General features: G+C 44.1%; 1 protein-coding gene across 6 annotated transcripts in view; it reads left to right on the forward strand.

Moving 5' to 3' along the window:
• The window catches only part of LOC137436169 (membrane-associated guanylate kinase, WW and PDZ domain-containing protein 2), a 151,376-nt gene that overhangs the window by 75,902 nt on the left and 48,739 nt on the right, over positions 1–26,735 (forward strand). For 4 of the 6 annotated variants that reach the window (XR_013625005.1, XR_013625006.1, XM_078786895.1 and 1 more), the window contains exons 4-11: positions 1,966–2,082; positions 4,331–4,450; positions 5,069–5,266; positions 6,398–6,587; positions 6,728–6,807; positions 9,709–9,766; positions 9,899–9,966; positions 12,591–12,704. Coding sequence is in view for 4 of the 6 variants with exons in the window: in XM_078786895.1 (XP_078643021.1) it covers positions 1,966–2,082; positions 4,331–4,450; positions 5,069–5,266; positions 6,398–6,587; positions 6,728–6,807; positions 9,709–9,766; positions 9,899–9,966; positions 12,591–12,704 (945 nt within the window). In the remaining 2 variants the exon portion in view is untranslated. The remainder of the gene's footprint in view (positions 1–1,965; positions 2,083–4,330; positions 4,451–5,068; positions 5,267–6,397; positions 6,588–6,727; positions 6,808–9,708; positions 9,767–9,898; positions 9,967–12,590; positions 12,705–26,735) is intronic. The other 2 variants (XM_078786898.1, XM_078786896.1) reach the window with 1 other exon arrangement.

Below are 26,735 nucleotides of genomic sequence, written 5' to 3' on the forward strand. Positions count from 1 at the left end.
TGCACAGTGTGCCTAAAGCATTGGCAGGGAGTGCAAATAAACAGTCTCTGGAAGGGCAATTCCACAAATGAGAAAAACTGTATGAGCAGAGGAAGAGGAAAGGCAGCAAAAAGATCTGTCTTTTTGATCTGTCTGTGATGTGAGCAAAACGCCATGTGCTTCTGCCAAATGGTGGGAGAGGCCAATGATGGTGAGAGCTTGAGATACCACAAATTTCAGGAGATACATGCGTGACGCGGTAGCCCCAACCCACAAAGAAGAGCAGCGCTCCGTTGAGTTCAAAAGGCCTTCTAAACTGTGAGAAGTTTCGATTTTAAAAGGATTTCCTCAGAGCAACAGTGGATGTTCAGTCTGTTGTTAGCTGTGGAACCAGCTTTGCAATCGTTGGCCCAAGAGAGGCCATGGCTAATGTTGAGTCCTACACGTTCAATAAACTGAACCTCTTGCAGTTAGTCACCATGGAAATGGATAGGTTGGTTAATTTGATGATCGTTTTGAAGAGCTCTTATCTTCCCCAATCCAAAACCTTGATCTTTTCTACCCCCGCTAATTTCACCCCAAATCCACTTTTTTGAGGTGACTTTTGACTTCTTTCCTGGAAGTCCTTGGTGTCCTTGCGTTTTATACCTATCCTGCCTCCCCCCAGGCCCTCTCCCTCCCACACATCTCCCGATGTCCCTGCTCTCAAATGTTGTGTTTGTGTGCTTCCTCCCCTTCTCTCCCCATCTTGTCGACCGCTCCCCTTTTTATATACTTTGTTTGCTTGTTTGCTTGTTTTGTTTGTTTGATAAATGTTAGCGCTTTCACGAGCCTCGACTCTGTATACAAAAAAACAAAAACAAACAAACAAAGAGAGTAGGACCTGGTTTGAACCATAAAAACAAAACTGGAGTGTTATTGCTCTTGTATTTCCTTCCATGGTTCAACATTATGATCAAGCTTAGTTCCCGAATGTTTGAAATGCCTCCAGTGATTTTTTTCTTCTTCTTCTTCGTTTTTTATTTGAGCTTTTTGCAGCCTTTTAAATTAATGTGAAGTGTACCTGCCTTGCTGCTTTCAGGTGTTTGGGTTTTCAACTACATAACATTTGAAGCCACCTGTTGTGTATTAATATAATTATTATTGTTGTTATTTTTCTTGAACAAAAAAAAGCTGTCATTGATTTTGTATAAAAAAGTAATTGATGCAAACATAGACTATTCCTGGGCATTACAATTTTCCTACGAGGTAATATTCCTTTTTTATTTTTGTATTCTAAATTGTGGGGCTGTTGCTTTGTTTTGTATGTATGTTATTGTATTTACTAAGCCGAACAATAGCTATAAATACTCGTATTACTGGGCAGGAGGGAAATAATAATGCTTTAATTTTGATTGATATTATAATGTGAGTTCCCTTAATACCTCAATGCAGGATAAGGCCATTTATCCCCTCAAGCCTGTGCAATGGTTGCCAACGTATGGTTGTTTGTGATCTATCCATCATAAATGCTGAGCAATCAAGCAAGGAAGCAGCACGTACCATTTTAAACTCAACTGGACTATGTCCAGCTGAGTTTTTGTCGACACCCAGTGTCCGTCCGTCTGTCTGTCAACAATTCGACGTCTACGCTCTAAAAGTCACAAATATTGATTAAATTTGATGAAACTTGTTATGCAGCATCTTTAAGACATAAACTAGTTTGGCGTTGCATTTTGCATTGCATTTTGGCGTTGCACGCCCAAAAATGGGCGTGGCAGGGCGGCCATATTAAAAAATCAATTTTTGTGATATATTTTTAGCACATATAAACTATATGGTTTGTGGTTCTATTATGCATATTCTAACCATATTGATATAGACCAGTTGAGTTCAGGTTCCCTGGAACCTCTAGTTAGTCTTTGGTACGATTCGACCGGGGTTCGGACAACCGACCTCCCAGAATCAGAGCCTCCTTAACCATATTCTCGACCTTGTCCTCGCCAGGCGCTGTTCTGACGCAAGACTTGCGGCATTATCTGAACTTGCGTTTCAAGAAAGGTTCTCCTGATCACGAGTTCCAGCAAAGCATCCGAGACAACTTGTACCTTCGCACTGTGCCCTGTATGTTTTTCGACAGCATGCATCTTTTCATAAACAAAAGTATTGTGGATATACTTGCACTTCTTCTGCCTTCATGTCTGTGGTATCCTTCCTTAATCCTGTCTTTGTCCTAGCCCTCTTGTGTCTGGTGCATTCTTTTGTTTTTGTGTTTACTATGTCCCCCCCCCCCCCTCTTATAGAGAGCGGAGATTTTTTTTCCCCCACTTATTTTTCTCCTTCTTCTTTGCATTTTTCTCCGAATTCATTTCTTCATTCATTTCTGATCCAATTTTAAAATTTTGTGTGGAGGTACCATGGTCCAACACACTCCCAGACATTTTAAATTTCATTTTGATTTAGAATCCTGTTGTAATATTGGAGTTGGAAGGTCAAAGGTAAAAGGCAAAAAAAAATCTCACACTTTGCCCGACAATTCTCTTGTACTGTATCTGAGTCTATAGAGATGAAGTTCTGCACAAAGTCGCCTTAAGAAAGCCCCAGTCGGGATGTCTAGAGAAATTTCGGATTAGAGTAGTTTTTGGTGTTGTAGGCCTACAGCTTTCAATGGACAAAATTGGTCACTAAATTAGATAATGGCCTACTACCATGCCTCGGTGAAGAATTGGCAAAATGACGTCTTACCGCAGGCTAAGCCATGTAGACATTGTTCTGGTGTCCTTGATTTTACAGGGGGTCAAAGTTCAAAAATGGTCGAGAACATTATTTTTGCCAAGCCTTTTATTTCAAGGAATGCAGCCAAGAGTGGGCAAAAACATACCTTAAAACGGCCTCTACAGATAGATAAAAGCAGGCAGATGTCAAAGGTCAAAATTGTTCAAGAAATGAAGGTTTCTGGCTTGCCGCACATTAATTTAATCCAACCTCGAGAACAATTTACAGCAAGTAAACATTGTTTTGATGTCGTTGCATTTGCTTGCAAATATCTGCGATTGCAGGTGGGCGAAGGACTATTGTGAAAATGTCTCCGATGACAGAGCCTCGTACAAAGCTCCCCCAGCTGGTAGCTTCTTGTAATAATCTTGAGATGCCAGTGCTGTAGTGCGCTGATGTATAACTGCTTCCCTGGGGCTTTATTGTGCCCTTATTGGTGCTGAAACATCTTTATTGAGCAGATGCTAATTATGAACTACTTTCCAAGTTAAGCTTGGATGAAGACGCTTTATCTGATTAGGTGCATGATATTACTTTAGCCACTAAGCCCTGCACTGCACTGCACATGCTTAAGGCATGACCATTAGAGACGTGAACTGTGCTTTGGCAAACATGATGTCGATGGGTCTGGCCTGTTATGCTGAACATGTACAAATGCCTCCCCGTTTGCTTTGCTATTGCTAATGTGATGGAGGTAAAGTAGCAAGATGAGGATGGTGGTTGGTTCAGACGAGCAGCTCATTAACAAGGTACTTGGTCTTTGTTGAGTGGAAGCACTGTGATTCCGTCTGTGTGCTTGCGATAGAGGGCGGTAGGGAGAGGCAGGCTGGGTGCAGGACATTGTTTAGAGCTGTCACAGCTGGCTGGCCGGTGCACCACGTTGGCAATGTTTTTATCCGGTCAGGGAAGGGTGATTATTTGAGACGATTGGTGATTTCTTCTTGCCGGTGAGCACTTCAAACCACAGCGCACCTGTTGTGCATTGTGGGTTGAGGGAGAGGGGGTAAATTTGCATACCTTCACCTTGTGAAGTCTTGTGTGTTGAGGGTTTCTATTACTGAGCTGCTGCCTTCTCTTCCAAGGGCAACAATTAATCTGATGATGATGTTCCTCATCGATATGCCACGTTTGCCAGCGAAACCTGCGCAAGCTTTTGTGATTCGATAATCGCAGAGATTTATGCTGTGATTATCCGTTTGTGTTGTCCTCGTGTTATTTGATATGATCTCGAAAACCGTAGTATGTAGTGAGGTTAAAATGGTTCGTTCGTTCCCCACCCCACTTTTCCTTTTAGATTTATTTGCTTCATCAAATGCTGTCTGTATAAGAGTGCCCTTTTTGCACAATGATAATGTGTCCATTGAATTTGCATGTTTAGCGATTTAATATTTTGCCAATTTAAGTGTGTTGTTTGGAGTGCATAAAATTAGTTCTTCTAGGATGAGAGATCTGCCTAAAAATGTAGGATTGACCATTGAAGCTGGGTTGGATGCTTTGACTGGTGAAATGTTATAACATAACATTTGCAAGTTACTAAGGAAGCTCTAATGTTGCGATATAAATGAATTGCTTAAATATATATTTTCCCTCCCCACAGGTACAACCCGGCTTCCTCGGGATGAGGAGGTAGCTGGTCTGGACTATAACTTCATCAGCGTGGAGGCATTCGCTTCCTTGGAGAGAAGTGGTGCTTTTCTTGAGACAGGGACTTACGACGGTATACTATACACATCTTCTTCTTTATTCTGGATTGTTACTTCTGTCTCTGTCTGCGAACAGGATATCTCATAAAGTTGGGGACAGATTCGGATGAAAGTTGGTGTGGACAGGTTGGGTATGTGAAGATTGAATCAATTAGATTTTGGTGAAGACCTGGATCTGGATATGAGATTTAAATTTTTTTTAAAGTGAATCTTCGCTATTGAGAGATGGGACCAAAAACGATATGTAGCATGATATTTCAAAACATGGACGGATTATGACAAAACTTAGTGGATGAATTGGGTAGGTGACAAGACCAAGCCGGTTAGATTTAGGTTCAGTTCCGGATCCAGATCCGGCCTTTAGGTGGGATACAAAATGTACATTGTTCAGCCTGGCGGAGGTATGCTCTCTACCGTGTGCAGTTCTCGTTTCGTTTTGTCGTATGTGCAGTACCAAGTTTTAAGTCAAAGGTGGAGTATTGAGTAGAGGTACCTGTGCATATTTTGTAACTTTCCTATCTCTGACATTTTTGTGGTTTTATCATCCTGTTGAAATATTTGTATGGGATCCAATTATCTGAGAAGTATGTGAGGCTTGCTTTTTTTGATATATTTATATTTTTTCATTGCAGGGAATTATTACGGCACACCGGTACCTTGTCTGTCAGCTGGAGACCGACTGCTCCCTGGCGCAAACCCCAGCTCGTCGGGCAAACGCCGGCGAAACAAATCCGTCAGCAATATGGAGAAGGCAGGCTCTGTGGCACTAGATGAACCAGTAGAGCAGGAGACGTCACCACTGAATGGTGGTGTTCCAGCGGCTATTTCCGGTAGGGAAACTGATATGAAAAATAATTGGATGAATGTTGATCACATTGGGGAAGCAGTATGGTTGTTTGCACAGCAGTGTCACGCCATGGTAAAGGAAGTGGAGCATTGGTGTACAATCTCAAATCAATCGAGACACAGATAAAGGCCATTTTGTCGTTCTTAACTGTGCTGTGTACCAACAAACAATTGCCTCACATTGGTCTCCATTAGCAAGGGACGGAAGGTTGAACGGAGCCCTTCCAAAACCAAAAGTATCTGCTGCCATTTCAGTAGGATCACCTTTCAAGGAGCAGGTTGTGATGTTTTGACATTCTAGTATGGGAGCTCGTTATCTTCTTTGTTCCAAGGGCTCCTTTAGTGATGGTGACTGAACCTCAGCCTCCAATTGTACTTGTAGTTCTTTTGTTGTACTATTTCCCTGAATAACTTGATTTTCATTGTATTGGCTTCTTGTGGAGGATACCTTATATATTTTTTTCTTCTTCTTCTTTTCCTCCTTGTCATTCTCCTTATTTTCCTCCTTGTCGTCGTTGTCTTCTCCTCCTTGTAGTCATCATCTTCTTTTCCTCCTTGTCGTCGTCTTCTCCTCCTTATTGTCATCATCTTTTCCTCCTTGTCATCTTCTTATTTTCCTCCTTGACGTCTTTTTCTGTTACTCCTTATCATGTATCTTTCTTGTTCCTCTTCGTCTCCCTATCACTCTTGCATCTTTGTCCGAGTTTCACTTCCGTATCTCTCTCTCTCTCATCTCTCTCTCGCTCTCTCTCTCTCTCTGTCATTACTACTACTACTTATTCTTCTCCTCCTTTGCCTCCTCTTCCGTTTCTCCCTTCTCTGAGTCTTCATCCTCCTTCTCTTCATCCTCCTTCTCTGAGTCCTTCTCCTCTTTCTTTTCTTAGTCCTTCTCCTTCATCCTTCTCCATCTTCTCTTAGTCCTTCTCTTCCTCCTTCTTTTCCTCCTCCCCCTCCTCCTCCTTCTCTTAATGTGGATACAGCACAGGCTTAAAATATAAAATATATATTTCTTTGTATACCCATCATGTCATCTGTTAATAAAAATATGCAAAAATGTACGATCATCATTGTCTTGAGGAATGAAAAAGCCAATTTAATCGTCTTTATTTTGGCAGTGAATGGAGTGAACTCTACAAGTATCCAGGACGATGCACAGTGGATTGGAAGGGCCATCACTTGTGAGTCAAAGGGCAGCGCAGAACAAACTCAAAGTGGAGACCCCATAGGACCTGATTCAGATCTCGGACCTCTGCCTGGCAACTGGGAAATGGCTTACACAAGTGAGGGTGAAGTCTACTTCATTGAGTGAGTAGACAGTTGTGTGTTGGAAAGGATAGGACGATACATATTGCATGGCTAATGTGTTAATGTAAGTATAACCTGTTCTCAGCAAAAGTTTAAATCGAGAACATTGATTTGGTCTTTGAAATTATTTCCATTTTCAGCCATGACAGTAAGACAACATCATGGCTGGACCCCCGACGAGCCAAGTTCCAGAAACCTCTGGAGGAGTGTGATGATGATGGTAAGATCTCAATCCTCTTCATTACCTCCACCACTGAAAGTAGATGAAGCTTGTGTTTTCACCCCTGTCCGTGTCTGTTTGTCTGTTAGCATGATATCTCAAAATGTTATGGATGGCTTGGGACAAAACTTGGTGGATGAGTTGGGTAGGTGACAAGAACAAGCCAATTAGATTTTGGTTAAGATCTTGATGCAGATCTGGCCTATCGGTGGAATACAAAATGTAAACTCCTTGTGTTGCTCGTCATCGTTCTTGTGCTGGCTGCTAGTCATCGTCTGGCTTGCACTGCTAGTCATCGTCTGGCTTGTGCTGCGAGTCGTCCTCCAGCTTGCGCTGTTAGTCCTCGTCCGGCCTGCGCTGCTGGTCGTCGTCTGGCTTGCGCTGCTAGTCGTCGTCTGGCTTGCGCTGCTAGTCGTCGTCTGGCTTGCGCTGCTCGTCGTCGTCTGGCTTGCGCTGCTCGTCGTCATCTGGCTTGCGCTGCTCGTCGTCATCTGGCTTGCGCTGCTCGTCGTCATCTGGCTTGCGCTGCTCGTCGTCATCTGGCTTGCGCTGCTCGTCGTCTTCTGGCTTGTGCTGCTAGTCGTCTTTGTCTGGCTTGTGCTGCTCGTCGTCGTCAGGCTTGCGCTGCTAGTCATCGTCTGGCTTGCGCTGCCATTCATCCTCTAGCTTGCGCTGGTAGTTGTCGCCTGGCTTGTGCTGCTCATCGTCATCTGGCTTGCGCTGCTAGTCATCTGGCTTGCGCTGCTTGTCATCTTCTGGAATGTGCTGCTAGTCGTCGTCATCTGGCTTGCGCTGCTCGTCATCTGGCTTGCGCTGCTCGTCATCTGGCTTGCGCTGCTCGTCATTTGGCTTGCGCTGCTCGTCATCTGGCTTGCGCTGCTCGTCATCTGGCTTGTGCTGCTCGTCGTCGTCGGGCTTGCGCTGCTAGTCGTCGTCTGGCTTGTGCTGCTAGTCGTCTTTGTCAGGCTTGTGCTGCTAGTCGTCGTCGGGCTTGTGCTGCTAGTCGTCTTCTGGCTTGTGCTGCTAGTCTTTGTCTGGCTTGTTCTGCTCGTTGCCGTCGGGCTTACGCTGCTAGTCGTCATCTGGCTTGTGCTGCTCGTCGTCGTCGGGCTTGCGCTGCTAGTCGTCGTCGGGCTTGTGCTGCTCGTCGTCATCTGGCTTGCGCTGCTAGTCGTCTGGCTTGTGCTGCTAGTCGTCTGGCTTGTGCTGCTAGTCATCATCTGGCTTGTGCTGCTCGTCATTGTCGGGCTTGTGCTGCTCGTCGTCGTCAAGCTTGTGCTGCTGGTCGTCTGGCTTGTGCTGTTAGTCGTCATCTGGCTTGTGCTGCTAGTCGTCATCTGGCTTGCGCTGCTAGTCATCTGGCTTGTGCTGCTAGTCGTCTTCTGGCTTGTGCTGCTAGTCGTCTTTGTCTGGCTTGTGATGCTCGTCGTCGTCGGGCTTGCGCTGCTAGTCGTCATCTGGCTTGCGCTGCTCGTCGTCGTCTGGCTTGCACTGCTAGTCATCTGGCTTGCGCTGCTAGTCGGCATCTGGCTTGCGCTGCTAGTCGTCATCTGGCTTGTGCTGTTAGTCGTCATCTGGCTTGCGCTGCTCGTCGTCTGGCTTGCGCTGCTATTCGTCTTGCTTGCGCTGCTAGTCGTCTTGCTTGAGCTGCTAGTCGTCTTGCTTGAGCTGCTAGTCGTCTTGCTTGAGCTGCTAGTCGTCTTGCTTGAGCTGCTAGTCGTCTTGCTTGAGCTGCTAGTCGTCTTGCTTGAGGTGCTAGTCGTCTTGCTTGCGCTGCTCGTCGTCATCTGGCTTGTGCTGCTCGTCGTCGGACTTGCTAGTCGTCTTGCTTGCGCTGCTAGTCATCATCGGGCTTGTGCTGCGAGTCGTTGTCGGGCTTGCGCTGCTTGTCGGTGGGCCTGCACTACTCATCATCGTCATCGTCGGGCTTGTGCTGCTACATCATTGTCATCGTCAGGCTTGCGCTGTTCTTCGTTGTCGGGCTTGTGCTGCATGTTGTCATTGTTGTCTGGCTTGCTCTGCTTGTCGTTGATGTGCTCCTCTTACTCATGTTCCTCTTTGTGATCCCCATGCTCCCTTTCTTCATGTTCGTGCTCATGGTAACAGGTTATAATGTTGAAGTTTGTCTTTGACCTGCATATAAGGATATATTGTGTGTAAGAGATGTCCAGTTACTTCTGAATGTGGAACTTTCTAGCAAATACGAGCATTTTCCAGGAGGAGGGTTCCTTGTTAATGTACTCTCTGAGAATATATAAATTGAAAGAAGAGTAAAGAAATTGACAAACGGCTAGGGGGGCTAGGAGGGGGAAGAAGATTTTGTCTGCTGTACTGCGTCGGGTTTTGTGGAATAAACCCACGTTTAAAAGACCCTCGCCTGCTGGTTTGGATTGATTGAATGAAGGATCTTTGGTGTTGAGACATGGGTTTGTATACTTCCTTTGTATAGTGGCGTCTCAGTGGCAGCTCGAATCCTGCTTTTCTATCTCGGAGAAAGTTATCTCATGAAACCTCAGAGTTCTGCCCTGAAGCCACACGGATTGGCCACTTGTAGTGCTTCCCATCTCTCCTGCTGTTCGTCCCTCCAGATTCACTATCTGAAGTCATTTGGCTATGCCATTTTATGATTAAAATACCTCGCTGTATCTGGTGCTCTATTGTTGGTCTGTGACACTCCACTCTTCCAGGAGAGTATTTGAGACACTTGCTTTGTGCCTTACTTGATGACAACCACTCTGTCTGAAACTTGCAATTGTCTTAATCTGTCCCTTTTTGATAAACTTTGTGCATTTTATTGTGCTTGTGCAATTTATAAATTGCTCTTACTTCCTGTGTGAATGTGGATTCATCCAACTTCAAAGTGCATTTTTTGATGTCTTAACAGTGTATGTATTTTTGCAGAACTACCCTATGGTTGGGAGAGAATAGATGACCCACAATATGGTACATATTATGTGGAGTAAGTACTTTTGCAAATTGAAGTTTTTTTTTTTTTTACGTTTGTTCATTATAAGCTGTAACACATCGTTTTCTATTTTCACAACTCATTTGTATTTTGTGCATATCCTGTCACTTTACCCGTCCCTTCCAGCCACTTGAACAGGCGAACACAGTTTGAAAATCCTGTCCTCGAAGCCAAAAAGCGAATGCGATCTGGAAGTGAGTTTTCTTCCTGGGCACCAAGGCACTTTCTTTTTTTCATAGTAAAATGTAATCGTAATCGTAATCGTAAAATAAAATGTAATGTGTAAACTGTAATCGCGGCTTGTGGAAAGAGCTACAATTAGTACACTGAATGGATCAGGTCACAACAGGACAAAAGGAACAGTTGAGAGAGGGAGGAAACACCAAGAGCAGAGGTGAAGCCCAAGATAGAGGCAAACATTGGGTGTGGGGAGGAATGAGGGGCTGGAGAGGATGCATAGGGTGGAGACGATGGATACAGAAGGAGGTAAAACTGTAAATATGTAAAGAGGAGGTATTGGTGGGGGGGGGGGGGGGCAGTTTACCAGAGTAGAAACGCATAATTGTGTTGGATATGGACGATCTCACATGGTGGTGAACAGCTGTCTTGAAGACCTGGAGGGAAGAATGAGATGGAAGGGAATGTGGAAGTTGGTTCCACAGGTCGGAGAAAAGAAGAACGAATGAGTGGAGGTGAGGCAGTGATCCTAAATTGAAATAGTTTAACCAGAATGGGGTTGATGGTCGACCATATGTGCCCTGCAGAAAACTTGAGGGGGGAGGAGGTGACAAACCATGGAAAGAGCAGAGGGTGCAAGGCCAGAAAGGAGGCTGTAGAAGACGTAGAGACCACAGATCTGTCTGCGATGGCATAGTGATAAACCTGTAGATCGTGGGTGATTTCAAAAATCATGAAAATCTTAGTTCAATGGCGTCAATCTTAGCAAATTGTTGGGCAGGGAGCCAACCCATAGGGGAGAGCGGTACTCCATCAAGCTGCAGATGAAGGCCTTGTAGGTGGATAGCAGTGCAGGTGTACTAAGGAAGGATTTTCTGTGACTGAGGATGCTCAATCAATGGCTGGCTTTGAAGGCCAACTTTGAAATTTGGGTTTGTCCAAGAAAGATCATGATTGATGGTAAGACCCAGGAGTTTGAATGTATGAACCGCTATTTCAAGCTGTTCGGCCCTTGACATTGTGCCTCTCTCCTTTCTGATGTCGCATTATGAAAATTGCTTTCCCCGGGGAATACTATATGAAACATGAGGCACAGCTCCTTGCATTTGTCGGTACGCATTCTCAAGCCAAGCAATCTTCCACTCCCGTAATTTGGTTTAACATCACATTAGCTTGAGGCCTGCCATTAACACTGATACCTTTGTCTTTCTCACTCGCATATGTATTTATTTGTATTCTCCTATTTTTCTCCACATCAAAACAAGCATTCTGAGTATTGCGCTGCAATACATGTCCCCTACCGGCAGTCTGTCGTCTGGAAAACTGTTGGGGAAATTACCAAAGTTCAAAGTGCCATAACTTTGTCAAAAATGATCGAAACGTCGTGAAGTTCGAACTTGATCTGTAACTTATCATGAGGAAACCATGTACCACGTTTGAAATCATTAGCATTAAGCGTTTAGAAAAAAAAGTCCGGAAAACTGTTCTTTGTGTGAGAGACGGACGGACAGACTGACAGACGGAGGGACGGAGTGCAAACCTATAGTCCCCTCCGGCGTGCACCGGTAGGGGACTAATAATTCTGTAATATCTATGAAAATAACACAATTATTGTTATTCACTACATTACATCAGGGATATCATTTTATACACATAAATGAGTTATGGGATTTCACCTATTTACTACCGTTAGGATGGTTCTGAACATGTGTTTAATAACCCTCTTATGTAACATTTTATTTTCTCTGTCATGTCATTTATCTGGTTTTAAGTACAAAATGTGATTCACCAATGTTTGTCAGTCTGTCTTCCTTATTTATTTATTTAATCATCTGTTTATTTATTTTTCCTATCCACCCACAATCTTCTTTTTTGCCTTAACCTTGCTCTTTTGAATTTCTTCTCCTTTTAGTTTAAAATCAAATCTTCCACATTTTTGCTTTCAAACTTTGTGCTTCACATTATCTTCCGAATCTTCTATGATTTATATACAGTATACTGGCAGAGTACCCACCCTACAGGAGATTTTATTTCAAGCATGCAACACATTCGCTGACAGATACCTTTTTTTTGGTGGTGTATAGGCAACTGACAGCTGCCTCAATCACTCCTGAAAATAAACCAAATAACCCGGGTTACGTGCATGAAGCAAAACATGCATACTTCTTATATTTCAAAACACCTCACTGCACTGGAAAACTTGGGGACAAGAATGCTGCATTGTAAAGGGTAGGACTTGTAATACTCTCTCCCACCTGGAGGTGGCGCTACATGATGCACATATACATAGATAATTTGTATCCCTCCTCCTCCTCCCCCTCCGCCGACCCCACCCAGACCACTGGCAAAGATAAAAACACCCCTATGCACTAATTGGGTCATGCTGATCCTATGTATCTTGTCTGGATGTAATTGGCCAAGAACTGTAGTAGGAGTAGCACAACAAACAAACACATAAGCACACAAACAGTCACACCCCAGTCCATGAATTAAAGTAAGGATTTTTTGTCACTGTGCTCTCAAATCAAAATTGCATTCTCGTAGGATTTCACTTGATGGTCAAGAGTTTTCAAATGTTTAAGTTCTGTCAGACCGGATTCTAGAGGTTTTCCCTTCCCCTCCCCTTACTTTTTCACCACAGACACCATGAATGGTTCTTTTACAGAGCCTCGTCGACCAAGTTCCCCAAACCAGATTCAGCCCCAGCGTTCAAGGAGCACAAATGACTTGCTGCAGCACGCTCAGTGTCCCACAGGTTTGTTTCAATCCCATAAGAAAATGTGCCATATGAATTATCTGGGCTCCTCAGTGGGGTTCAGAGATGGAGAGGGGGGAGACATAGATTTCAACAACCTCTTGGCAACTTTCTTTAATTTAAAATGTTGGTCAGTGTTTGTCCTACTCTAAAATATATTGGACATTGATCATGGTTATCGCTAAGGAAGGAGGGTGAAAGCTTAAGAAAGGTAACTCTAACGCTAACCACTGGACAGTTTGAAACATTTATGTAGTGGGGAGCACTTTTTGTGTGGCCTCGAGGGGGTGATGTCACCACATTTATAGTCTAGCTGGCCTTGTGCTGCCATCTTTAAACCTTTGGCAATGGCTCACCTTGCTCTATCATGAATGCTGAATTGTTACGTGCTGGCTGATGTTTCTAGCATAATAGGGGGCGTTTTTTACTGCTGGCAGCGCATGCAAACACTGTCACTACTGACATTTCCATGGGCAAAACAGGTTAAAATTTAGGCCGTTCAATAGAGATAGTGGAGCATGTTAGATTGTGAAGCATGGGCAGTGCATTTGATTTTGGAAAAGCCTAAGCTTAACCCTCATGTTAACTACAGCACGAAATAACAAGGTTAACCTGCTGTACAAATGCAGAGCAAACCTAAGGCTGATCCCTGCACGATTTGCAGATCAGTAACTTCATCCATAACCCTAACAGCATTGTCAGTGCTGACTCATTTGGCATCAGCACAGTACCAGCGCACTCGCTTGGCACACTATCAGTTATTAAAGGTATGAAACGGAAATTAGATAAGTGCTGTACATGCACTATAATCTAGTTGGTTATTTTACCATTGCATCATCCTTTGGACAACAGGACAGCTTAATTGGTTCAAAATTTTCACAAAGGTTGTCCTTTTTGATTCGGTATAACATGCCAACGTATCCATTGAAATATGTCACCGAGTGCATTTATTTATTTTTGCATCACAAGTAAGACATTTGAAAACTAGAACAGCACTCGGTATAGAGCATACCTCTGCCAGGTGGACATTTTACGTTTTGTATCCCAGAGTAGACCAGAAAATCACTACAGAATCACATTTAATCAAAATCATCCATCCACGACTTTTTGAGATATCCTGCTATATATTGTTTTTGGTCCTATCTCCCAAAGGTGAAGAATCACTTAGAAAAATTATACTAGCCGGATCCGCATCCGGATCTTCACCAAAATTGAATCGATCCTTCCTCGTCGCACACATAACCTGTCCACCACATTTCGTCCGAATCCATCCATAACTTTTTGAGATATCCTGCCATGCATAATGTGTATACAATATGTGTACAACATGTATATGTGCATACAACATAGTCACGTGAAAAAGTAAGTACACCCCATGTCAAGTTTGACTTTTTCAACATATTTCAACATACAGCTATTCGATCTTCATTTCAACAATATTGATAGATAAAGGTGATATAATATAACAACCTGTCATCCTTCCGAGGTCGGCTAATTGAGTACCAGTTCACTGGTAATTCCCTGTTTGTCGTTAAAGGCGGCAAAGAGGGTTGGCGTCAGGAAGGGCATCCGGCCGTAAAACATTGCTTCAAAAAGGGGACCAAAAAACAACAACAACCACGGTTCCCGAACAAGGCCAACCCCCGCTTTGCGGGGGAAAATGGCCTCCAAAGGTGGTTATTTTTTTATTTATTAAATATCATGAAACATTTACATTTTGTAGTCCAATGTATAATTTAAATAAACATACATGCAAATTTCGCATGTGGAAAAAGTAAGTACACCCTTGGCTCTAATAGGTGGTATTGCCCCCTTTGGCAGAAACAACCTCAAGTAGGCGTTTCTCATAACTGTCTACCAGTCTCTGACATCGACTGGGAGAAATTTTTGCCCACTCCTCCATGCAGAATTATTTCAGCTGTACGATGTTTGAGGGGTTTCTTGCATGCACAGCTCGTTTCAAATCCCCCCACATCATCTCGATGGGATTTAGATCCGGGCTTTGACTTGGCCATTCCAGAACCCTCCATTTCTTTCTTTTCAGCCATTCCTTGGTGGATTTACTGGTATGTTTAGGGTCATTGTCATGTTGCAAGGTCCACCTTTGGTTGAGCTTCAACTTTCAGACAGATGGCCTCACATTATCCTCAAGCACCCTCTGGTACAATGAAGAATTCATAGTGGATTCTATGATGGTGAGCTGCCCTGGCCCTGATGCAGCAAAGCTGCCCCAAACCATAATATTTCCACCACCATGCTTTACAGTTGGTATCCGGTTCTTGTGGTGAAATGCTGTCTTTGGTTTTTGCCAAACATGTCTTCTGGTACTGTGGCCAAATAGCTCTACCTTTGACTCATCTGTCCAGAGCACATTGTTCCAGAAGTGCTGGTCTTTGCCTAGGTGTTCATTGGCAAACTTTAATCTTGCCCTGATGTTCTTTCTGGACAGCAAAGGTTTCCTCCTGGCACACCTCCCATGTAGATTAAATTTGTGCAGCCTCTTTCTAATGGTAGACTCGTGCACTTTGACACCAACAGTGGCAAGAGCTACCTGTAGGTCCCGTGATGACATTCTGGGGTTCTTAGAGACTTCTTTCAGCATCTTGCGGTCTGCTCTCGGGCTGAACTTGCTGGGGCGGCCTGGCCTGAACAAGTTGGCAGTTGTTTGGAATCTTCTCCACTTGTAGATGATCTTCCGGACAGTCGAATGATTGATTTCAAATTGTTTGGAGATCTTTTTAAATCCCTTCCCAGACTCGTAGGCATCGTAAACCTTCTTTCTGAAGGCCTCAGAAAGGTCTTTTGATCTCGGCATGGTGACGCCGCACACTTCAACAACAAAGAGCAAACCAAACTAAATGTCTGAGGTTTAAATAAGACAGGTTCCTCCAAGATCCTCTCTAACGATGTTCTAATCATTTGCACCTGAGCTGGTGCACCTGATTCTAATTTTAGGTATTTGAAGTAGTGATAAATGTTGGGGTGTACTCTTTTCCACATGCGAAATTTGCATTTGTTTATTTAAATTATACAATGGACTACAAAATGTAAATGTTTCATGATATTTGTTATATTATATCACATTTATCTAACAATATTGTTGAAATGAAGATCAAATAGCTGTATGTTGAAATATGTCGAAAAAGTCAAACTTTACATGGGGTGTACTTACTTTTTCACGTGCCTGTATGTGTGTGTACGTCTGATCATTATAGAATTGGAAATGGCTGGGCCAATCTGGGGAGATTACTTCCAATTCTCGCCTGTACCTGTGGAATAGTGCAAGTGGTTTAACCACTTATCCTTGCCTAAGGGAGAGAGTGTTGACATATTTCACTCCCAGAGGATTGGGGGGTGGGGGTATTACTCGTCTACATGTGAGAGTGGGTGGCCACCTCCTCCTCCCCCCCCCCCCCCCCCGCCGCCTCGTGTGTATCACATTCTTTTGTTTGCTGTACGATTCCATACCCCTGGGCCAATTGCCACAAAATTATGATACCACATTATTGTATCACACAGTAGGTCAACGTCACAATAAAAATTTGCAATTCGTAATCATATTTATGTTCGAACAAGATATAATGCTGCTCTGGCGGATTGAACGTCCCCTCAGTGGAGAGAGGGCCGGAGCTTGGTTTGCGCGTTGGTCCTTTCGCATTGTGTTCGAAGGTTAATTACTCCTATTTGTCGGGAATCAAACCAATTGTGTTTAAGTATTTATTTTCCATATGCAGACTGGAAATTAACATATAAAGGGTCCAGTCGCCACGGGACTACACTGTAAGCAAGTCGTCGCACGATCCTGTATGACCTCAAACAAAGAAATGAGGCCATTTGGCCCATCTTTGCTTTGGTGCACTCACAGTTTAATATGTGTTCCGGATTTGAACGTCAATCTTCTTGATGGTTTGTGTGTGTTAGGACCCCCTCACCACATGTCGCTACACCAGGAGTGGGTGGGAGAGAGAGAGTAGGGGGGAGAGGTGGGAGAAGGGGAAGGTGAGAGTAAGGAAGGGTGGGGAGAGCGAAGCCTCACCACACATCGCAAAACACTCCACACTCCAGGAGGGGGGAGGGGGGGGGGGGTGAGAGCGGAGAAGGGTAGGTAAGATTGAGGATTGGGAGAGTGAGAGAGAGAATTTTGTTCCTCTATTGCGAGGGATCGTTGTGTACAAGGGGAAATGAAACAAATACAGGCAGGTGACTGTGTAAAGTCAAAAAAGGTAAATGATAAATTCAATGTAAGAACACCATCAACACGGTCACATAAGGACGCCTTCACACACCACCGCTGCAATAACGGTGTACAATCACTGGATTGAAATGAAACGTGTACACGTGATGTGACCAAGGTTTTAAAAAGGTGAACAACATCAGAAACAGAATCACAAACATTTTGCATTTTGTGTTTCCTTGACAGGTATATAGCAAGCATCACCTCAGAGGACAAATAGTTGGCTAAAAGGCATTCATCTTTACACTGGTGGGAGATGCTAAAACCGAAAATAAAAACACGAGTAAAAGCTAGGCCTAGCCCCTGGATAACACATGATAAAACTGTAAAAAGGGGTGCCAACCTCGAGCAATCGATAAAAATGCGAAAAATGGTTTCTGTGGCACCGCAGAAGGGACACGATTCTGTGTATCGGAACATATACGGTGAGATAAAACATTGGCGGGTAAAATGTAATGTGCCAGTCGCCACTGCAAGTCTCCGGAGCGTTTGGCGACGGGTACTTTGTACATAGCAAGCCAGTTGATCGAAGTGGAACGAGTAGTCTGGAGCATTCTCCTCCAATGCGCTTGTGGTTCTGCGGGTCTATCAGGAACAAGGGTTTTAACAGACATACAATAAACAGAAGATTTTCCCATCAAATGAAAAGAGGTGAAACCTTGAAAATGAAGCAAAAGCTCTGGAAAGGGATGGTGGGATGAGAGAGGGCCAGCTTCCACCTGTGGAGCCCATTTTAGCCTGGTTTGCTTGAAAAAGCGCAGAATCACAGAAAACATCCTCCCAATGACCCGAATGGACCTAACTCCAGTGGCCACAGCGACATCAGCAGCTGGTTTCCACTTGTAAAGAGGAGGGGTTCTAACATCTTTAACCTTGGTGTATCCAACATCGAAAAACTTTTGCATAAAGGTACGATCACTGCAGACCCCTTCAAAAATGGGGTTTAAAAAGATTGGCTCATTTAAAAACATTTCAAGGGAGTAGTTACAGTTATCACGGCACACGGTAACCGCCTGTCATGCCTCCAGCACACTCCTGTAGAACAGGGGGACTGATGCAATATCAACTTTCTTGGTGTCCATGAGGAACAGTTCCTGATCGTAGCCGAGTTTCCCTGCCTGCCGAAGCAGGCAGTGAGCCAAGGCCTTCCCCGAGACGTCCGTATACAACAGTCGACGAAGCGACAGGAGGCGAAAAGCCATCACTTTGCTGGTAATGGCTATCAGGCCCTGTCCTCCTTCAGCAACAGGTAGATTTAACACACCAGGTTTGAGCCAGTGCTTTCCCCCCCCCCCCCCCCCAAAATAAGTCAATAAAAATATATTGTAGTTTTTAAGAATAAAATCCGGAGGCTGCAGTGCCATGAAAACGTGCCAAAGCATTGATGCTGCGAGGTTATTTATAACGAGGGTTCAGCCCCGATAGACTTGACAGAGTAAGCCCTTTCATTTTAGCAGCCGCCTCTCAGTTTTAATTATTAGAGATTCCCAGTTTTTCAAAATGAAGTTTTCAGTACCAAGAAAGACGCCTGGATAAAAAAAAAAATTCCATCGCATGCCCATTCGAGTTGCTCGGGTGGAGTCAGAGGAGTGGCGCCATTTTGCAGACCAAGATAGAGAGCTCTGCTCTTTTTCCAATTCACTTTTGCGGAACTTGCCAAACTGAATTATTGAATGCTTTGGACCAAGGCCAAGATGTCGTCATCCGAGTGAATGATTGCACAAAGGTCGTCTGCATAAGTCGTCTACCTCAAACGGGTTCGCTGTCGGTTGGGGAAGGAAACCGAGAAGACGTGCACGCAACCGATCGAGCAAAGGCTCAATCACGAGAGAGTACAGGAGGCAGGAAAGAGGGCAACCTTGACGAATGCTGAGCTACTAGCCGGGAAAGGCTGACATAAAATGTTGTTAACTTTTAGTAGACCAAGTGTGATTATACAGTAGCTGCATGTGAGAGGTAAAATTTTCCCCAAAACCAAACCCCCTTAAAACAGGAAAAAGTTAAAATTATCAATGGTATCAAAGGCCTTTTCTTGATCTCAGAACACCAAGCCAACATTTCTTTGTTGGAGAGAACAGATATCAATCATGTCACGCACAATAAATATACTGTCATGAATTGTCCTTTTAGGGACACAGTAAGATTGATCTGGGTGTATGATCTCCCCAATAACGGCTCTGAGCCGGTTGGTGAGAGCCTTGCAGAGTATATTGTAGTCCGCACAAAGCAGTGAAATGGGACGCCAATTGTGGGGTTGCTGAAGATCTCCATCTTTTGGGATAATGGCGAGAACAGCCCTACAGCAACATAACGGCAGTGAGCCTGATCGTCGGCCGTCCATCAGAACCTCAAGTAGCTCTGGCCCCAGGAGGTCCCAAAAGGTTTTATAAAGTTCTGTAGGAATTCCATCCAGGCCAGAGGCCTTACCAGAAAGTAAACTTTGTAGAGCAGCATGGAGTTCCTCCAAAATTACTTCCTTGTAATTTTGTAGTAGGAGTGCAGATTGTAAGTCAATTGTAATTGTAAGTCAACTTCCAGTTGTAGGAGTGCAGATTCTGACGAGGTGGGTAAGGAAGAAGTCAACAACTCTATAACTTCGTTGTCGATGTTCTTAGCATGATAAAGTTCAGAGAAGTAGTGTTTGAGTGAGGCTCTGATATCTTTTTGATCATGCGTTATCCTTCCTTCCTTTGTTATTACTGAAGTTATCTGCTGACTTCTCTTTGTTTGAGCTTCCAATCCAAAAAAGAACTTAGAGGTATACAGGTGACAAGTTCTCCATTCAGAGACGAATCAGCACTCCTCTGGCTTCCTTTGCAGAAAGCCCAGCAAGAAGAGCTTTTTTCTTTGCCAGCAAACGGTTGGTTCTTTCATCACCGGGGGCCGAGAGGTTGGTCTGCAAGGATAATATTTCTTTGGAAACCAAGGATTGGGGGGCAGTCATATTTGGTATGGTAAGCTCCATATTGTTGGCAAAAAGATCTTATCTGCACTTTGGCGTTGTCCCACCATTGCCCAAGGCGGGGGAAGGAAGGTTTACGTTGGAGCAGGGCTTTCCAGAACACACGAAAGGCATCAACAAACAGTTGGTCGTCCAAAAGGCTTGCATTGAAGGTCCAGTAGGCAGCACCACGATTCCGAACTGGTGGATGAATACGAAGTGCGACCATGTGATGATCTGAGAAGCCACTTGGGACAATGTCCATATTGCTCACAATGTTCAAAAAAAACACTATTGATGTAAAAACGGTCCAATCTTGCAAGTGATAGGTGGGCGTTTGAACACCGACACCACGTGTATTGGCGGACAGAAAGATTGCGGATTCTCCACACATCAACGAGGGAAAACTTAGACAAAGCTCTCAACAAAGGCACCGTGCTTGCTGGGTGAGGTTCCTCTCCATTACGATCAATGGTGGAGTCTGTCGTACAGTTGAAATCTCCACCCAAGCAAACAAGTCCATTAAAATCAATGTGTGCAAGAGAAGTTTCCAAGTGCGTGTAAAAGGCAAGTCTCTCCGTGCTATCGCTCGGTGCGTCGACGTTCAGTACAGTGTGTTTAATACCAGTGTGTGTAAAGGTGAGTGAAATCAAATACCCTTTGATACTCTCATTAAAAACAACACTAGGACTGCAAAAGGAAGGTTGTATATAAACAGCTACCCCAGCCCTAGGGTGTTCCAGACTACTAAAAAACCATTTTCCTTTCATTATCCTTTGCCATTCACTTGCACAAGAGGAGCTGCATCTTGTTTCTTGTAAAAGCAAAACATCAATGTGATTTGCCCCAACAAACTGCTTAACTTCAGCTTTACGGATGTTTAATGTTTATAAACTCGCTATAGAGAAAGCCATAGGCTAACATTGTTTATAAACTCGCTATAGAGAAAGCCATAGGTTAACATTGTTTATAAACTCGCTATAGAGAAAGCCATAGGCTAACATTGTTTATAAACTCGCTATAGAGAAAGCCATAGGTTAACATTGTTTATAAACTCGCTATAGAGAAAGCCATAGGCTAACATTGTTTATAAACTCGCTATAGAGAAAGCCATAGGCTAACATTGTTTATAAACTCGCTATAGAGAAAGCCATAGGCTAACATTGTTTATAAACTCGCTATAGAGAAAGCCATAGGCTAACATTGTTTATAAACTCGCTATAGAGAAAGCCATAGGTTAACATAGTTTGTGGGTGTGTCTGAAGCTCGGCCTGTCTACGTCTGCAGTTCCTTTTTTGCTTTAAGGATGCATTTCCGGAGGTGATACACTTGTGAATCGGTCACGCCAAGCTGTCCGGCTTTAAGGAGCAATCACGTTGCAGAGATTATAAAGCTGGACAGGTCAGGGAAAAAGTCTAATTTTAACATGTTTCTTGCGATAGGTGTCATGGAAAAACTTTATATCGGCAGGTGGAACACTGGGAACACTCTCCGAATCTTGGGAAAAAAACCTGGATCGTTCCACACTTCGGTGCTGCCACTAGAAGCAAGTGACGAGGCTCCGTCCGAATCATAGTCCGAGCATAGATCCGTGTCCATTAAATCAGTCATGCTCCAAAGGTGGAGCTGGTGGTTTAATAAGGGAAGCCTCATGTTCTGCTTCCAAAGGGGGTGGGGGAGGGGTATTGGGGGTGGGAGGTGGTGGGGGAAGGGGAGGGGGAGTGGGAAGGGGAGGGGGAGTGGGAAGGGGAGGGGGAAGGGGTGGGGGAGTGGGAAGGGGTGGGGAAGTGGGAGGGGTGAGGGGAGGAGGAGTGGGAGGGGTGAGGGGAGGAGGAGTGGGAGGGGTGAGGGGAGGAGGAGTGGGAGGGGTGAGGGGAGGAGTGGGAGGCGTGAGGGGAGGAGGAGGAGCGGGAGGGGAAGAGGAGGTTGAGAGTAAGAGGAGTGGGAGGGGTGAGAAGAGGAGGGTGAGGGTAAGAGGAGTGAGGGGGAAGAGGAGTGGGAGGGGTGAGGAGAAGAGGAGTGGGAGGGGTGAGGAGAAGAGGAGTGGGAGGGTTGAGGGGAAGAGGAGTGGTGGGAGGGGGAAGAGGAGTGGTGGGAGGGGGAAGAGGAGTGGTGGGAGGGGGAAGAGGAGTGGTGGGAGGGGGAAGAGGAGTGGTGGGAGGGGGAAGAGGAGTGGTGGGAGGGGGAAGAGGAGTGGTGGGAGGGGGAAGAGGAAGAGTGGGAGGAGGAGGAGCGGGAGGGGGAGTGTGAGAGGAAGAGGAGGGTGAGAGGAAGAGGAGGGTGAGGGGAAGAGTGGGAGGGGTGAGGGGAAGAGGAGTGGGAGGGGTGAGGGGAAGAGGAGTGGGAGGGGTGAGGAAGAGGAGTGGGAGGGGTGAGGAAGAGGAGTGGGAGGGGTGAGGTGAAGAGGAGTGGGAGGGGTGAAGGGAAGAGGAGTGGGAGGGGTGAGGAGAAGAGGAGTGGGAGGGGTGAGGGGAAGAGTGGGAGGGTGGGAAAGAGGAGTGGGAGGATGGGAAAGAGGAGGTATGTTAATGAGAGGAGCTTTGCATTCCACTTGGGGCAAACCTGGTATTTCACCAGTTGAAGCTTTGCATACTGATTCAACCAGGTCCGGAGTTATTCGTGACTCAGGAATTGAACACACTTCACTCTCAGCAGGGAGGGGGATTATCGTGGATTCAATGTTAATATCCATGGGGCTTGTGACTATGGGAGTGGTCACGTGTGCTTCCTGATGCACAATACCGATTTCCTGCTCGTGTTCACCGGCCCCACAAGCAGGAATGTCATCATTCTCCGGAGCAAGAACATCAAAACGGTTTTGAGTTTTAAAAACAGCAAATGTTGCTGCTTCTAAACACGAGTCATTGTTTTCCGCAGCCGGCGCCATCCTTTTTGCACAGCTCGTCGTCACATCTTGACTATTGTATTGTCGGTTGGATGTTTCAATTTATGTTTCCTTTTTGAAGGAACAGTAAAGCCTTCATTATCTGCCTGGGGTTCATTTGCCCCCACCTCCGACGGTCCAGGCAGATTGTTCGAGTTTGAGGCGTCACCAGCGTGCCCAACTCTAGATAGACCACTGTTGGCCTCCATGGGCTCCACCGGCCTAGATGCGCCACTCCATGTAATCTTAGGGCAAGCGTGCTTTACATGTTTTACATGCTTTTAACAGGTCGTGGTCTCCGTCGCAATATAAATCTGGTAATTGCGATTTTTGTTTTTTAACGTCGTCACTGCGTTGAGCGATTGAGCGCTGTCTTTTAGAATGACTAGGGCATGCCCGTACTATATCTATATCTAAAATTATATCCCCCCCCTCTATTTACATGAAATGGTTTGGTCCAAAGCGAACGGCTTGCGAGTGGTGACAATCCCCCCCCCTCTATTTACATGCAATGGTTTGGTCCAAAGCGAACGGCTTCCGGAGTTTGGTAAAGAAATCGCCATCGCGTGCACAAACGCGCAGGAAAGCGAATGAATCGCAAATTCGTTTTTATTAGTTGTAAAACATAGTTTAACGCCAACATAGTTTGCAAACGTGAAATAAATGAATACGCTCTCAAATGTGCCATCCGAGGCAGAGTGTGCCCGCCACGTTCGGCACACGCGATCGTTCGCTGCTCTCTGATTGGTTGAATCGTTTTTTGGACATAGCTCGGTAAGTAATTGTCCGATTAATATGAAACCTTGAAAAGGCACATCCTCGGGTCCCCAGCAATATACCTGGCAAGTTAAAAGTATATCGGACCCGTGGTTGTCGAGAAACAGCGGTCACAGACAAACGTACAGACGTACAGACAGACAGACAGAGATTACTGGAATTATAGATAGATATAACAATGACGTCGGAATGACATGACGTGGCGAACCGAAGCGTCAGAGCGCAGACGAAGCGGAATCATCGAGATTCGTGACACAACCTTGCTAAAAACGCTTAAAGCAGCAACAAGCTCCTCACTTGAGAAGAAAGGCGGAATATTGGACATAAATGCCGTCGTGGTGTCCAAAGGACTAACGTGGACAAAGACGTCCGGCGGTACGGTACGGATAGACCGGTTTCAACCGCCTGACTCCTGAGCCACGTGTCGCTCTTCCGACAGGAAAACCACGATACGTTGGTTCATTTTTGAAGCTGCGAGAACATTCTCGATCCCAACGAGCTCTCCTGGAGCCATCTGCCATCACCACATTATCAACACTAACTCCGTCAGGTGGAGCAATGGTCACTGCGTTCTTACGAGTGAGTGAGTGAGTGACTCGTACACACGATTGTGCAAACGTTCGTTTGCCATAGCTTAAAGCAAAACAAGGGAAGTTTAAGTTAAACAAAAGAAACCTGCCACACGCAACCAGCAAGTGGAGGAAAATGAAAATAAGGGGGAAAAAAAGGTATAATGAGGAAGATAAACCACCGATGAGCGGCATACAAGGCTATAACTATAATAGTCAGGTTCACTATGTTTTTTCGTTCAAAATCATGGTAGATTAGCAAACCTATACATTTTTGGAAACGTTATTACATGGAAAATCTGAAAATCAATGTTTACATTTGCCAATTCCGACCAATTCGATTCGACCAATTCGACCAATCGACCAATTCGATTCGACCAATCGCTTCGATCGACCAATTCGATCGATTCGATTCGATTCGATCGACCATTCGACCAATTCGATTTGCCAATCAATTTGACCGACCTTTGCTTGTGTGGAACGGACTGTGAAAACGATGCGGACTATATTGTCGGATACGACACACGGGACAGTGATGACGAACTCTAAATGGCATATTCTGTAATCGTGTATGTTTGATGCCATTGACTGCCTGTGTATATTTTGTCATTGACTGCCTGTGTAGATGTGAAGTTATACTGACCGCATGTGTATATATGATTTTGCTGACTGCCTGTGTATGTTTGGTGATATGAATTATTGTGACACATTTTGATGTTATTAACTGCCTGTACAAAATGATAACATGTATTTGATTATGCAACTTATCGCGAATATAAAGACAATTTTTTGTTCCTAATAAATAAATTTTACTATAATATAATAATATATATATAATAATATAATAATAATAATATATAATAATATAATAATAATAATAATAATATATAATAATATAATAATAATATAATATAATATAATAAATAAATAAATAAATAAATAAAAAATAAATAAAATAAATAAATTAAATAATAAAAAATAAATTAAATAAAATAAATAAATAAATAAATGAATAAATAAACTAATAAATAAATAAATAAAGAAATAATAAATAAAATAAAAATAAATAAAATAAAATAAATAAATAAATAAATAAAGACAAAGACAATATTTTGCAATTCAAAACCTTTGATTCGTGTCTTACCATTCCCCATAGCACTAATTTGATACTTTCATTGGATTCCTTGTCCCTGAAAATATAGGTTTGGTATATTGTAAAAAGTTTTTAGGGTAATTAGAGGCAGAAATAGAACAAAATATGTATTTTACAGTGGCCATTTTGAAAATCCAAAATGGCCGCCATACAGGTATCTCTCCAAATGTAAACATTGATTTTTAGTTTCCTTATGCTATAACCTTTCCAAAAATGTATAGGTTTGCTAATCTACCATGATTTTGAACGAAATATAATTTATTGACACAGTGAACCTGACTATAAGAACATGGCAGATGGAACGCAGGCCTCGAAACCAAGGGTTTGAAGAACCCGCGAAGCACTTACCATGTGCGCTCTCTTTCTCTCTCTCGTCTCCACAAAGAAGGGAAACACGGGGAAAACTTCACAAACACGTGCAAGGACACAAATGGAGTGAAATGGGGATAAGAAAGACACCAACACAGCTCAGCACACACAGCCACCATGATGCCACACCCACGCACGATTCACCAACGACCAGCAGGGGGCGAGAGATGGACAGACGGATGTGGGAGGAGAGTGCTGTGCTTTGAGGAGGGGGCGGGAGAGCGAGGAGGGGTGGGATAGAGATAGAAAGGGGATGGGGAGGAGGATTTAGCAAAGAGGATGTTATGATATGCTTTATGACACACACGCACACACACACTTTATATCTTATTAGGAGTTATTGTTTTTTTGCCCGTGAATTAACACTCCACCGCAGCGCAGGTGACTGAAATGCGTACGTAATAAATCACGGTTTACTTCACCTTATCACGTCGCTCACTTGGCACTGCTGCGGCCCAAAAGGTCGTGTGTGAACACCGTAGGGCCGCACCCTGGTCCATCGTGGAAAATCGCATCAACAAATCGTGCATAAAATCGCTCCATACTCCTAATTTGAAAACTATACACCTACAAAAGTGATGTAAACAGTGATTTGTAGTGATGAGGCTCAGATATTTGATGATGTGAGGAGTGAAAAAAAAAGATGGCAAGCTCCAAAGTACACCGAAATGACGACCACAAAGGTTTACCTTCAAATGGAGTTCTTCAAAAGTGGAATTCAAGTGAAAATTTAGTGAAATTCAAGCCACAAAGCTCAGAAATGTCGATTTTTTCCCTTTATAGCTGTCGACTGTATCGCCATGGATTGCAAAGGAAGAAACATCGAATAATACCACTCAAGGTTGAGCAGCAAAGTCATTACAAGTGGTTAAGCAAAAATAAAAAAATTAAGCAATTGAAAAGGGAAGAGAATGGTGAAACAGGTGTGTTCCATGACCAAGCAGCTTATAGAGGGCTTGCCAAATGGCTTAAGTAATCAGGCAAGCACTCCTACAAAATGGTTGAAAAGGAACGACCTGCGTGGCAAGCGATTAGCGATGTACACGGTGATTATTAGGTATGAACATCAGCCATTCGATATGAGTGAGGAAAATGAAAAAAATA

The sequence above is a fragment of the Myxine glutinosa genome, chromosome 11 (assembly GCF_964187855.1).
Source record: "Myxine glutinosa chromosome 11, kmMyxGlut1.1, whole genome shotgun sequence".
In the NCBI taxonomy this organism is placed as follows: Eukaryota; Metazoa; Chordata; class Myxini; order Myxiniformes; family Myxinidae; genus Myxine; species Myxine glutinosa.